Source organism: Gadus macrocephalus, chromosome 14 (genome assembly GCF_031168955.1).
Source record: "Gadus macrocephalus chromosome 14, ASM3116895v1".
Taxonomy (NCBI): Eukaryota; Metazoa; Chordata; class Actinopteri; order Gadiformes; family Gadidae; genus Gadus; species Gadus macrocephalus.
In genome coordinates this window covers 6,505,198-6,518,738 of record NC_082395.1, presented here as the reverse complement: position 1 = coordinate 6,518,738, position 13,541 = coordinate 6,505,198, and the positions used below count along the sequence as shown (strand labels likewise).

Here is a 13,541-nt window from a genome sequence, read left to right as displayed (position 1 = left end):
TTTTGATACGAGAAAGTGCTCCCACACGTCTACACATGCTTTACTCACATGTTGTTGGGTTGTTTTTTTACGCTAACCTCGCTCTCACACACACACACACACACACACACACACACACACACACACACACACACACACACACACACACACACACACACACACACACACACACACACACACAAACACAGACACACGCACAACTACTACTACTAACCTGTAGTGATTCCACAGTGTGTTTCTCGTTGCCTCTGTGTGTGTGTGAGTGTGTGTGTGTGTGTGTGTGTGTGTGTGTGTGTGTGTGTGTGTGTGTGTGTGTGTGTGTGTGTGTGTGTGTATGTTGGTTGGTGTGGGTGTATGTGTGTGTGTGTTTGAGGCTAATGCAGTATGACACAGTCCGTTCCCTTGTTACCGTCCTACATGACCTGCAGGAAAGGGGGGGGGGGGGGGGGGGGGGGGGTAGGGGGGGGGGGAAGCACAAAACATAACATTCATACAGAGTGAGGAGCAACAACTGCCTCAGCAGACAGGGAGGTGAGGACAATAAATAACAGACGGCAGACGGCAGGGAGAGAGACATAGAGATACAGAGACAGAGACAGAGACAGAGACAGAGACAGAGACAGAGACAGAGACAGAGACAGAGACAGAGACAGAGACAGAGACAGAGACAGAGACAGAGACAGAGACAGAGACAGGGAGATAGACAAAGAGAGAGACAGACAGATAGACAGACAAAGACAACCTATTCAGTTTGCATAGTACTGTGTCTAATCCCTCTACAGGAATATCCTCTGTCTGGCCATTCTACATTAGTAACAGTCTTAATCTGACTTAATTAACTGCACAATTCAATCATTTTAAATGACACCAGTTTTGATTTGCAAACCTCCATTACATTATTTGGCTCATGCATTCCGCTGATATCCCAAACAAACACAAAGACACACACACAGACACACACACACGCACACGTACACACACACACATTCCTACTCACATGTGTGTGCTACGTCCAGAGCTCTACCCTCCTGTGTGCTCTCGTTCTCCTCTCTACCCCTCTGTTCTCGTCCTCCCTCCACGCTCCCCTCTTCCTGCTCGTCCTTTATCCCTGTTCACCTCTTTATCCCTCCTCATCCCCTCTCATCTCCCTCTCTCCTCTCCTCTCCGCCTCTCCGTCTCGTCTCTCTCCTCTCCTCCTTTTCTGTCTCTTGCTGTCTCGTGCTTTCTTGTGTGCTCTCTCTCTCTCCCTCTCTCTGTTTAACTCGCTCTTGCTTGCTTTATCCTCCCCACTCTAGCTCTCTCTAGTTCTCTCTAGATTCTCTAGCTCTCTGTAGTTCTCCCTAGCTCTCTCTAGTTCTCTCTAGATTCTCTAGCTCTCTCTCGTTCTCTCTAGCTCTCTCTCGTTCTCTCTAGCTCTCTCTAGTTCTCTTTAGCTCTCTCTAGATTCTCTAGCTCTCTCTCGTTCTCTCTAGCTCTCTCTAGTTCTCTTTAGCTCTCTCTAGCTCTCTTTAGTTCTCTCTAGTTCTCTCTAGCTCTCGCTAGCTCTCTCTAGTTCTCTTTAGTTCTCTCTAGCTCTCTCTAGTTCTCTCTAGCTCTCTGCAGTTCTCTGCAGTTCTCTTTAGCTCTCTCTAGCTCTCTCCAGTTCCCTATAACTCTGTTTAGCTCTCTCTAGCTCTCACTAGCTCTCTCTAGCTCCCTCTAGTTCTCTCTAGTTCTCTCTAGCTCTCTGCAGTTCTCTCTAGTTCTCTCTAGCTCTCTCCAGTTCCCTCTAACTCTCTTTAACTCTCTCTAGCTCTTTCTGGCTCTATTGCTCTAAACTGCCGAACTACAAACTGCTGTTCATACCCGGCTCTCCATCTCACAGGCTTTGACAATCAAGCCCTTGGTTTTTCAAAACTCAGTGAACCATTGATGGTCCTATATATAGACAGCTTTTATACCTTGTTTTCCCAGAGTTAGCTTTTCAAATTCGGTTTGCCTGAAGAAAAAAAATAAAATAAACTACACAGTGAGGAGAAAATAAAATTCTGCTAACAAGGCCAAGGCAAGAATCCAACATCCCTCCACCACTCTGCTCTTCTGGTTCCTGCTCAACCGTGGCAAGAAGAAATGGATGGAAAAATCCCCATTTACTCCTGTGTTTTCTCCAACTCGTCAAGCCACCATTGTCTCTATGTGTCTCCTCCTGGCCGGCGGAGTAAAGGTCCGTTCCTCAGGGCAGAACAGAGACATCAGACTCCCTGATGTCCTCCGCTCCATCACTCGCTGTCCTTCAGGCGTCTCTGGCTGGTCCATTCCTCTGTCTTTATGTACTGTTAAACAACCTTTACCTTGCCTGTGCCTTTTAAGACCTCTATGTTAGTTTCTCTCATACACACACACACCACACACACACACACACACACACACACACACACACACACACACACACACACACACACACACACACAGCACTTCACTTACACATAAATGCACACACACACACACACACACACACACACACACACACACACACACACACACACACACACACACACACACACACACACACACACACACACACACAGCACTTCACATACACATAAATGCACACACACACACACACACACACACACACACACACACACACACACACACACACACACACACACACACACACACACACACACACACACACACACACACAGTTGGGTGTCAGAAACATGCTCTCGGTACACTTACTCAGAATTTGCGTGCCGGCTTACACAGCCACAGCCTCGTCCCGAGTTCATATGCTCTCACTTTCATTCACTCTCACGCTTTTGTTTAGACTAAACAGAGAGAGAGAGAGAGAGAGAGAGAGAGAGAGAGAGAGAGAGAGAGAGAGAGAGAGAGAGAGAGAGAGAGAGAGCAGAAACAAGAAAGATTCAGCAAGAGAGTCTCTGTGGATTTGTGTAAAAGTGAGTGAGAGCGAGAGTGAGAGAGAGAGAGAGGGAGAGAGAGGGGGGAGAGAGAGCAAGAGAGGTTTCAGTGGTGTGCTAGCTTTATATAAACAGAAACAGAAACAGTGAGGAGTGAGGTGGGAAACAGATACAGGGCGACAAGGGAAAGTAAAGAGAATAAAGGAGTGAGAGAGGAGGAGAACATAGAGATAGAAAAGAGAGAAAGAGGCAGAGTGTCATGGAAAGTAAGAGTGACATGGTGTTGACACAGAGATGAACACCTATAGCACATGTGTACAAACCAACTAACGTAAAGTGATAACCTAAACTCTCACATAAAGACGTGTTCAATCATAGATGCTCCGTTAATAGACAGGGGACAGGGAGCGCGGGAATGTGTTTTGATGGACGGTATGGGGTATGGAAGACATGCCTTAGGGCTGCACTTCTAAAAATACATTTATAAGTCACATAGCCTTTATTAAAAATGTATCTAGAAACCTGACTATCTGGCAGGTTATTCCGATGCTGGTGTTACGCAAGGGGAAAATGTCAGCCAAGCCATGTCCATTTAGGCGATGTTTGGTAGTAAGACTTTAGAATAAGGGTATTCAGAACATTTTGCTACCCAAAATTGTGAGTAAGGAACAACCCAGTTTTGTTCTGACTAAAGGGACCGCTGTCTTCCCCTTCATCCCTCACGCGGTCCATCTCTGTCATGACCCGTTAGGATTTCCCGCTTTGGGGAGCGTACTTTGGCCAAGGCCAAGACATCTCATTATTATTTCTTGTGCATTGTGTGTGCGTGTGATCTTGTGCATGTGTGTGCATGCGTGTGTGTGCATGCGTGCGTGTGTGTGTGTGTGTGTGTTATGTAAGGCAGCTGTTCATGTGCTGCTAATCAAATCATTCCCATGGCTGGACTAACTGAAGCTGTGGTCCTCTCAAACTCATCCTCTGTGTTTCTCTCTCTCTTTCTCTCCTTTTTCCCCGTCGCTACATTCTTTTCTCCCCTTTAAGCTGTCCCTCTGTCTTCCTGCATTCTCTCTCCCTCTTTCTCTCCCGCCTGTGACCTCAGGATACGTTCAGATCTTGTTTTTCCATTGTGTCTACTCCTCCATCTAGCCATGCTGATGCATTTCTGCTTTTCTCTTCCACACTACATTTCCTCCTCCGGCATAGGCAGCGCCCAGGTGGGGGTTGGAAGGGCCAGGGCCGGAATGTTTAGTGACTGAGCAGGGGAGCCATGCAATATAAATGGCTTTTGGGGGAATATCTGGGTAGAAACGTTCCTTTCCTTGCACCAGCGACTCGGTGAGGACCCCTCCCCTCCCTGGAAGTAGCTTTGTTCCAAACCCTGAGTTTCTGTCGTCGCTCCCTCCCTCGGGGTCATTCCTTCTGTGCAGGCAGGAAGACTTCAAGAGCCTTCGGGTCTATGAAGAGTTCAAGTTTAGTTTGTTCTCACACCTTTCCCTTGCTTTGGACACCCAAATATGAATGACTGATTGGAACTAAACAATGCACCAGGGAAACATCTACCTTAAGTGTGTACCATAACAATAAGAACAGAATTCCCTGTATTTTCCATACATTGAGACAGGTAAAGGTATCGTTTTCATTCAACACAGGTGTGTCCTGTTAAGCACAACAATACACAAACACACGCAAATCGTATTGACTGCAGTCTACCTGTATGATGCATTATTTTGGGCATCAAAAAATGTGTCACTTTGGACAAACGAAAAAGCCCAAACGGTATATTGTAACCCAGACCTAGTTTCCAAAACCCAGCGTCCTTTGCTTACTGTGAGCTGCCACCTCTGGGTGAGCCAGCTCTGAGACTTGGGGATGTCCTACATCTGTCCGTCACAGATCAGCGGGGCCGGCCGGGGAGGAGGTACCTAACGCCGGGTCTCCTCAGGAGGGCAGAGCCTCAGAAGAGTGAAGGATCTCTTCACGGAATCCATCAGTGCGCACTGACAAACCCACCTGGGACTGCATACCCCCAGGGCCTCTTATTGATATAGACTTCTATTTATATTACTGTTCCATTTCCATAATACTACTGTTCTCAGACGCGCACGTACGCACGCACGCACGCACACGCATGCATACGCACACGCACACAATACTCAGAATCACTCGGTCATTTGAATATCTTTATTTATTGTACGTAAGAAACCCTGATTGTGAGTGCCGTGTGGAGACCCCAGGGGGGCACACTCAGCAGGTTAGAGAGAGGGGGTCTCCACGCTCAGAAGCCATGCGCAGGCAGCATGTTAGGTACAGCACAGTAGTACTACGTTAAGATCCAGGTAAAAACCAAATCACAAACCCACAACGACCACCCGCACGTACACATAAAGAGCGCTGGTTCACCCTCACATCGTCCATAAAAGAAAACCAAACAAATATAAAACAGCGTTTTATACGGGACCGTTCAAACCTAAAGGCAATAGCCCAAGGTGTTTGCATTATAATCAAGCAGGAGACGTCCAGACAGCAGGCGTGACGAACAGACTACGGTCCTAGTTTTACAGTACAACGTAATCAAGGGGATCGTCTCATCAGCTAACGCACTGTGTTGCCTCACTAAACACCATGGCTAGATTTAGACGAAACTAACTGTTTCAGACACACAACTGTTGAGGAATGTTGACCCCCCATACACCAACAGAGTAAAATATGACAGACATTCCCCAGCATCTCGAACCTCAACCGCCAAGATAGTCCCACACGCATAAATTAAAAAATAAATACAATCTTTTTCTTCCTGCCACTGGTGGCCAATAGACCACTAGGTGACTCTCTAGCAGGACAGTTGCAAAGTAAAGGTGGCAAAACGCACACAAGAGCATAGGGAAGCAAAGGAACACATTTCACACACAATAAGTTGTCTTTGTAGTACTGGATTTAAGGTGACCCTATGAGACAACATCTTGAGATGAGAGAAAGAAACCATTGATCGTAGCAGGGACAGGAGTTCGCAGACATTGCAGAAGAAGGAGAGTGGATTAAACTAAACTAATTGAACTGAACCAAATGAATCCTAGGTGAATCGTTAAAAAAAAAAATACTGTTCTGTAATTGTTGGCAATGCAATGCCTCAAAATGTTGACACTCTCTCTTCCCGTTAATGACAAGAGACAAATGTTGAAAGTGAAATAGCAAAAATGAAGACATGTAACTTGTCCTTTGAGCGCTAACTTGGCCATGCCTGTTCTCCCAAGCCTTAGCTCCAAATAAACACATACGGCTGGTGTCATATTCAAAAGGATAGCATTATTATGAAGGCTACGTATTATAACCATCATATAGAAACCAAACATCTCCTAACGATCCTCAGCTTATGTTGTTGTTTGTACAACTCTACGACTGCTTATCTCACATATAGATCCCGTTTGACTGCCTTTATCTTAAAAACAGACATGCATATAGACACAGGTATGCTTACACACACACACACACACACACACACACACACACACACACACACACACACACACACACACACACACACACACACACACACACACACACACACACACACACACACACACACACACACACACGTGTCTAAAGGATGTGTCTGTGTGAAACACCCACACCGATATGCACAAAGACGTCCATTACAGTGCATGAAAACATATCCTTGACAAAAGGGATTGCGACTTCGAAACCCAGAATATTAAAAAATAAAACAACGGATTCTGGGGTTCCCCACCCATCTGACTCATGTGAAGAGGGCTCAAGAGCCCGTCCCTTTGGTTGGAACTGGAGACGCCATGTTTGTGCTTAGTTTGCTCGTCCTCTGAACTGAAGAGTGCAGCTGTCGTCATCAGCCCAAACCGGGCATTGCATGAGCGAACTGGCCAGCAGGTCTTTGGAATCACCATGGCTGATAGTAAAAAATAAAAGTATCTATGGCTTTTGACAATGTCCTTCCCCATCACCATCGCTCAAAATATACATCTTGTGGATTCCCCGACAAACGGATAAGAGTACAAGGAAAAAAAAAAAAATGTTATGTAGTTGAGCAGGCTTGCCAAAAAAATATATCAAGAAATAATTTGGGTTATATTAACAGTAAATGGATTTTAATCATAGAGGCTATATAAAAATAACTTCAAAATACGTTCAGATAAAGGTTATTATTTTATAGATTTAAGGAGAGCAGCAAAAAGCAAGTGAAATTGAGTTCCATTCCCATCTTCTAGTGTGAATATTGCGATTGGAAGACACTCTTCGACTAGACGTCCCCTAATGTAGGGCACTTATTCAACCCCTTTATAGCCTGGCAAATACCTGGAAACCTTCGATTTAATTTGAAACATGTTGCCTGTTGTTTTATGCATAGATACCAAAAACAAATCAAGTACTTGGTGAACATTTCCCCATCATAAAAACAATTGTAACCCCATCACCAGGGCCTTCCAGAGTCGGGACTTTGAAAAAGGCTATGTTGCAGTGCTCAGAAACGATCGATTTCTTAGTGGTGGCTTATTTTCGAGCGAGTTCCCAGCCGTATCGTGCCAGACGTGTGTCACATGGGAAAGACACAGAGCCACTCTAGCACATGGCTAAGGGCGGTTCCTGTTGGAACGGCGGTGATAGACAGTCACTCTGCTCCGACTGCTGGACTACTTGGGGTTGAAGAGTTGCAGGTCCAGGCGCACCCACACCTCTCCCGTGGGCACCTCGTGGAGCAGCAGGCGCCACGTGGCCGCGCCTTTGTTCTCCAGCTCCTTCTTGATGGTCGCCACGGGAACCTCGGTGCGGCCCAGGAAGTCTGCGGGAGGGGGAGGAGCCAGGGAGGGAGGGGAGGGAACGGGATGGAGGAGAAGCGGGGAGGCGGAGAGCGGGAAGTTAGTCAGGGAGAAAGTAACGCAACAAAAAACGATGAAAAAACGATTTGTCCCAGAAATGTCAAAACTTAATAATAATGAATAAAAAGCTAACTGAGATACGGTCTACAACAAACACACAAAAAAAACGAAATCAACGAAATGTGAAATTAAATAACTGAAATCCTGCTCCAAATTATTATGTCTTGAGGGTGAACAACAGAGAGAGAAGTGGCATCGGCCTCGATCAGGAGTGGGGGGCAGGAGAGAGGCACGGCGGGGGTGTTGGACCCACCGTCGGGGCAGAACTGGTCCCGCTCGAAGATGGTGATGCAGAGCACGTCCTGGTAGAGGTCCCGGATGTGGAACTGGCAGTTGAAGTTCCACTTGGGGTTGAGCGTGTCGTTGAGGGTCCTGGACGTGTACATCTGAGCCCCCATGGTCACCTCGCAGTAGGGGTTGCTCTTACCTGCAAGGGGGGCGGGGGGGCGGGGGGGTGAGGAGGAGAGGGGAGGAGGGAGGAGAGAAAAGAGGAGAAGAGGATGAGAGGAAAGTAGCAGAGAGATAGGAGTGGACAGAAAAGAGGAGAGAGAGGAGATGGGAGAGAGGAGAGGATAGGAGAAAAGGGATAAGGGGAAAGGAGAGAGGAGGAATAGAGGAGAGGAGAGATAGGAGAGGAGAGAAAAGAGGAGAAAGAGAGGAGGGGAAAGGAACAAAGCAATGGAGAAAAACACAAGTATAAAAAAAGAGAATAAAGAAACAATGTTTGTAAAAAAAAGAGCAAAGAATACGGAGGTGAATGACTGGAGTGGGTTCAGGAGGTCCGTTCTCACCGTGGGCCTTGTTGGGCTTGAGCTCAGTGGCCTCCAGGATGGTGACCAGCAGCCGCCCGATCCCGCTGGGCTTCAGAGAGCGGGCTGGGGGAACACACACACACACAGTCCCGCTTCATACAAAGTCATGCGTGTACAACTAGCCGGGACGCGCCAATACAAATAAATACTAAAAACCCAATAACTATAAGAGAGTAAACACGTGAAATTAAGGTAGTCGTATATTGAAAGCAATATAAAAATATGTAGCTGCTAAAACGGAACCATTTCCTGTTTTCATGTTGCGTATGTGCGTGCGTGCGTACAAACCCTGATAGGCTTTCTCTCTTTTCTTCTTCTCTGTCTCGATAAAGTTTTCCGAAGCAGCCTTGACCTTCTGAACCCACGCCGTCCTGCAAACGAGCATTTAATCCACTGTTGTTAGCACACATACATACATGCATACATGCATGCATGCATGCATACATACATACATACATACATACATACATACATACATACATATACATACATACATACACACTTTACATTCTACATCTTCACATCCTTACACACGAAATGCGTGCGTGTGTGCGTATGTTTTCATGTGCGTGCGTTTTTGTTTGTACGTGCAAGTACATATAATGTAGATGTGTGCGATTGTGTACACATGCATGCGTGCGTGTGTGTCTGAGTGTAAGTGTGAGTGTGAGTGTGTGCATCTGTGGGCATGCGTATGCATGCATATGTGTGTGTACCTCTCATTGATGTTGTCGGTCTTGAGGATGTACACTCTGTCGATGTGTGAGATGTGGAAGATGGGTTCATCACTGGAAGGGTCCGGAAGCTTCACCAGGACTTCGTTTAGAAACACCGGCTGGGGAACGAGAGAGGACCGGATCAAACGGTAACCATTATAGCGTGGTCCACGTAAGAGGTCCCAACAATTAGATTGATTACACATTTTTTTCAAAAATAAAAGGAAATACAAAATACAAAAACATTGAAATAAAAAGGGGAGGACTAAAAGAGTGTTATGTTGGGTAAACTTAATGTTGGGTCGTACCACCACATGGCACAGGGTTGTTGTGTGTCTATGTCGGGTCGCGCCATCACATGGAACGGGGTTGTTGTGTGTCTATGTCGGGTCGTACCACCACATGGCACGGGGTTGTTGTGTGTCTATGTCGGGTCGTACCACCACATGGCACAGGGTTGTTGTGTGTGTTATATGTCGGGTCGTACCACCACATGGCACAGGGTTGTTGTGTGTCTATGTCGGGTCGTACCACCACATGGCACGGGGTTGTTGTGTGTCTATGTCGGGTCGTACCACCACATGGCACAGGGTTGTTGTGTGTGTTATATGTCGGGTTGTACCAACACATAGAACGGGGTTGTTGTGTGTCTATGTCGGGTCGTACCACCACATGGCACAGGGTTGTTGTGTGTCTATGTCGGGTCGTACCACCACATGGCACAGGGTTGTTGTGTGTGTTATATGTCGGGTTGTACCAACACATAGAACGGGGTTGTTGGGTGTGTATGTCAGGTCGTACCACCACATAGAACGGGGTTGTTGTGTGTCTATGTCGGGTCGTACCACCACACGGAACGGGGTGGTTGTGTGTATGTCAGGTCGTACCAACACATAGAACAGGGTTGTTGTGTGTGCTATATGTCGGGTCGTACCACCACACGGAACGGGCTGGTTGTGTGTTGGCACTGAGGCTCACCGGCTTGTACATCTTGAGCTGTATGTTGTTCTTGTTGCTGAACAGTTTGTCGGGACCAGATGAGGTGAACTGTTTGGAGGTGTGTGTGAGCAGGAGGAAGTCGTTAAAGAGGAACGCCCACAGCTCCTTGTTGCTCTTGGCCTTGTGCATCTGGGAGATATGAGAGATGGAGGCCAGATGGAGACACAAGAGGGGCGCACTCGGAGGTCAGCCGTGTGTAAATATAGTTATATATAGGACAACGAAGCCTGCCACAAGATGGAGGAGTAAAACCACTCACTATGCTCAACATCGTTTAGTTGTACTATTTAGAACGTTTTATTTTTTTGTATATTTGTATATATATGAACGACATAATCTTATACACACTTTACTCTGCTTTCATGCCCTCAATTGCCCCACCACCTTTCTTAGAGTAGACTTGGTCCTGAAATTAACCCCACAATGTACTGAATTGCGAATAGATTTGGAACCAGGTATGTTTTTTTGAATCGAGAATCAATTTTGATTCGAAATTGTGACCTCCAAGAATCTAAATCGAATCGTGAGAAACCTAAATATCCACACCCCTTCTATTGAGCTGACGGTCCACTTCAACAAAGGGACTTACAGCTGCACGTTGCTAAGGAACAGGTCAGGGTGAGGGTGAATCAAACCCGGTATCTTTCTACTTGGCGTCTAGCAGCTACACTCTTCTGCACTTAGACGTAAATAAATAGTAATACATTGAATTATTTCAGTTACATCAAGACGTTCCACTCACCTTGCCGCTGTGCAGCAGTTTCCTGGGGCCCAGGCAGTTAGTGAGGGAGTTAAACACCAGGTTCTGTGGACAGAGGAACAGTATGAGCAGCACATCTCTCTGGATACATGCAGGTGAGGAACAAACGCCAACCCATTTATGTCATCCATTATTTTATCGGAATATCGCACGTTTGAACTTATGAATGTGTAGTGTGCATCACAACGTGGCCTTGTGATCCCGTCTTGGTAATCAGAACTCGTTTCCAGTCGTGACGGGTGTGGTGGTGACTGTCCAGCGGCTCTGACAGTGCGTGGGCGGTGGAGTGACTCACCTCACTGACTCCGTCGCACTGCACGTGGTTCTGAATCCACTCCAGCCGGTCCGAGTTCTCCTTCTCCCGCACGCCCTCGTTCACCTGGGGGAGCGCAACGTTCGCATCGTTTAATCTTTAATTCACCTCCGGAACCTCGTCCACTGTGGAGAAGAGGATGGAGGAATGGGGACAAGAGGGGGAGGGGAGGAGAGGGGGGGAGAGATGAGGGGGGAGGGGGACGGGAGGAGAGGAGAGGAGAGGGGAGGAGAGGAGAGGAGAGGGGAGGGGGACGGGAGGAGAGGGGGGAGAGATGAGGGGGGAGGGGGACGGGAGGAGAGGGGGGGAGAGATGAGGGGGGAGGGGGACGGGAGGAGAGGGGAGGAGAGGTGAGGGGGGAGGGGGACGGGAGGAGAGGAGAGGAGAGGAGAGGGGGGGGAGAGATGAGGGGAGAGGGGGACGGGAGGAGAGGGAGAGGGGAGGGGGACAGGAGGAGAGGGGGACGGGAGGAGAGGAGAGGGGTGGGGAGGAGAGGGGGACAGGAGGTGAGGGGAGGAGAGGGGAGGGGGAGTCACCTGCTGACACAGCTCCTCGGCCCGCTCCAGGGCCTCCTTCAGGGGCCCCCTGTCTGCGTGGCCCTCGGCTGTACTCTCCAGGATCTGTGACACACACACGGGAGGTTTTCTAGTGTTTGAGGACCCCGAGACATCAGTGCACGCTGAGACGCGGGCGGTGTTGGTCCGGGTCTTACGTTCTTGATGTGGAGGGGGTAGCGCGTGATTCTCTGCATGGGTTTCAGGAGGAAGCTGGACAATGGCATTCCTTTGCACCTGTAGTCAGTGGCTAGTTTCTGTGGTCAGGAAACAGTTTCACACGGTTAAAAGGAATAAATATCAAATAACCAGAACTAACACAATTATAATTCCACTATGCATACTACGGAAAAAAAAATGCCGCCCCTAAGCTCACATTTCATCCATATTCTAACTCTGTATTAGTCTCTTCTCAGCCCTATTCCCCCTTTATCCTCCTGATCACATTTAAATCTGTACATTAAGTCACTCCGCAGCCACTTGTATCCACAGCATAAGATGCAAAGCCTCTCTCTCTCTCTCTCTCTCTCTCTCTCTCTCTCTCTCTCTCTCTCTCTCTCTCTCTCTCTCTCTCTCTCTCTCTCTCTCTCTCTCTCTCTCTCTCTCTCTCTCTCTCTCTCTCTCTCTCTCTCTCTCTCTCTCTCTCTCTCTCTCTCTCTCTCTCTCCACCTTGAGGAAGTCTTTGAACTCGGGCTGGTTGTCGGTGCGAGTCTGGAGCAGGGAGGCGCCGTTGATCTGGCAGGAGCAGAAGCGGATGTAGGGCTGCAGGTGGGCCAGCTCCGCGGCCAGGATGTCTCCGATCACCTGCACCGGCATGTTGTCCCCGCCCGTCTTCTTACGCACGCGCAGCGCCCTGGCGTGAACACACGCAAAGCACAGACACAGACACGCGCGCACACACACACACACACATGCATAAGAACACACACACACACACACACACACACACACACACACACACACACACACACACACACACACACACACACACACACACACACACACACACACACACACACACACACACACACACGATATTTATCTAAACACATACGCTTACTATATACATACTGTGTACAAAATAAAACCAAGGCCAGATGAAAAATGTCTTTGGGTTTTAGAGATAAAGCGAAGAAAACCCATCATTGAATAGTTGAGTGGAAGTTTATCTTATTTTGGGGACAGCAAGCTGCCTCCTCCACCTCTCCTGTTGTCTTTCGATCATCCAACGATCGTCGACATCTGCTGAGGCTATTTATTCACATGTGGTCATTCATTGGTTGCTTACTTCAGTAGTTTCGTGTTGCAGGCGATCAACTCCTTCCAGTTGACAAACATCATGCCCATCTCAGCCTCTGTCAAGCGGCCGGACTCGGACATGGGCTTATGGAACACCTGGGAGCAAAGCAAGCACGCATGCTCAGAAGGAGTGATTCAATCTAAATAAAGACCACAACACACCTTTGTAAGGTGATAATGCGGGAGTTACTGACACTTTAACCCTGGCCATTTTGCAAAATACATTTTGTACATCTCCATGTCTATCCAGTTTTTGTTTTACATATATATATATATATAAT

The 13,541-nt window shown here is 47.6% G+C and overlaps 2 protein-coding genes across 9 annotated transcripts in view; both read right to left on the bottom strand.

Moving 5' to 3' along the window:
- Nucleotides 1-2,927, bottom strand: part of eva1a (eva-1 homolog A (C. elegans)) — a 7,407-nt gene extending 4,480 nt beyond the window's left edge. Inside the window, exons 1-2 of one of the 4 annotated variants that reach the window (XM_060071553.1) lie at nt 2,722-2,927; nt 215-422 (exon numbers count right to left, since the gene is read on the bottom strand). The gene's annotated coding sequence lies outside the window, so the exon portion shown is untranslated. Of the gene's footprint in view, nt 1-214; nt 423-997; nt 1,621-2,721 lie in introns of those variants that run through there. The other 3 variants (XM_060071554.1, XM_060071552.1, XM_060071555.1) reach the window with 3 other exon arrangements.
- Nucleotides 2,928-5,066: 2,139 nt separating this feature from the next.
- Nucleotides 5,067-13,541, bottom strand: part of LOC132472307 (intersectin-2-like) — a 35,673-nt gene continuing 27,198 nt past the window's right edge. For all 5 annotated transcript variants that reach the window (XM_060071861.1, XM_060071859.1, XM_060071863.1 and 2 more), the window contains exons 29-41: nt 13,250-13,356; nt 12,631-12,814; nt 12,120-12,218; nt 11,944-12,027; nt 11,390-11,473; nt 11,077-11,139; nt 10,314-10,463; nt 9,336-9,454; nt 8,908-8,990; nt 8,599-8,682; nt 8,061-8,234; nt 6,172-7,710; nt 5,067-6,138 (exon numbers count right to left, since the gene is read on the bottom strand). In XM_060071861.1, coding sequence (XP_059927844.1) covers nt 7,562-7,710; nt 8,061-8,234; nt 8,599-8,682; nt 8,908-8,990; nt 9,336-9,454; nt 10,314-10,463; nt 11,077-11,139; nt 11,390-11,473; nt 11,944-12,027; nt 12,120-12,218; nt 12,631-12,814; nt 13,250-13,356 — 1,380 coding nt within the window. In that variant the 3' untranslated portion in view covers nt 5,067-6,138; nt 6,172-7,561. The remainder of the gene's footprint in view (nt 6,139-6,171; nt 7,711-8,060; nt 8,235-8,598; nt 8,683-8,907; nt 8,991-9,335; nt 9,455-10,313; nt 10,464-11,076; nt 11,140-11,389; nt 11,474-11,943; nt 12,028-12,119; nt 12,219-12,630; nt 12,815-13,249; nt 13,357-13,541) is intronic.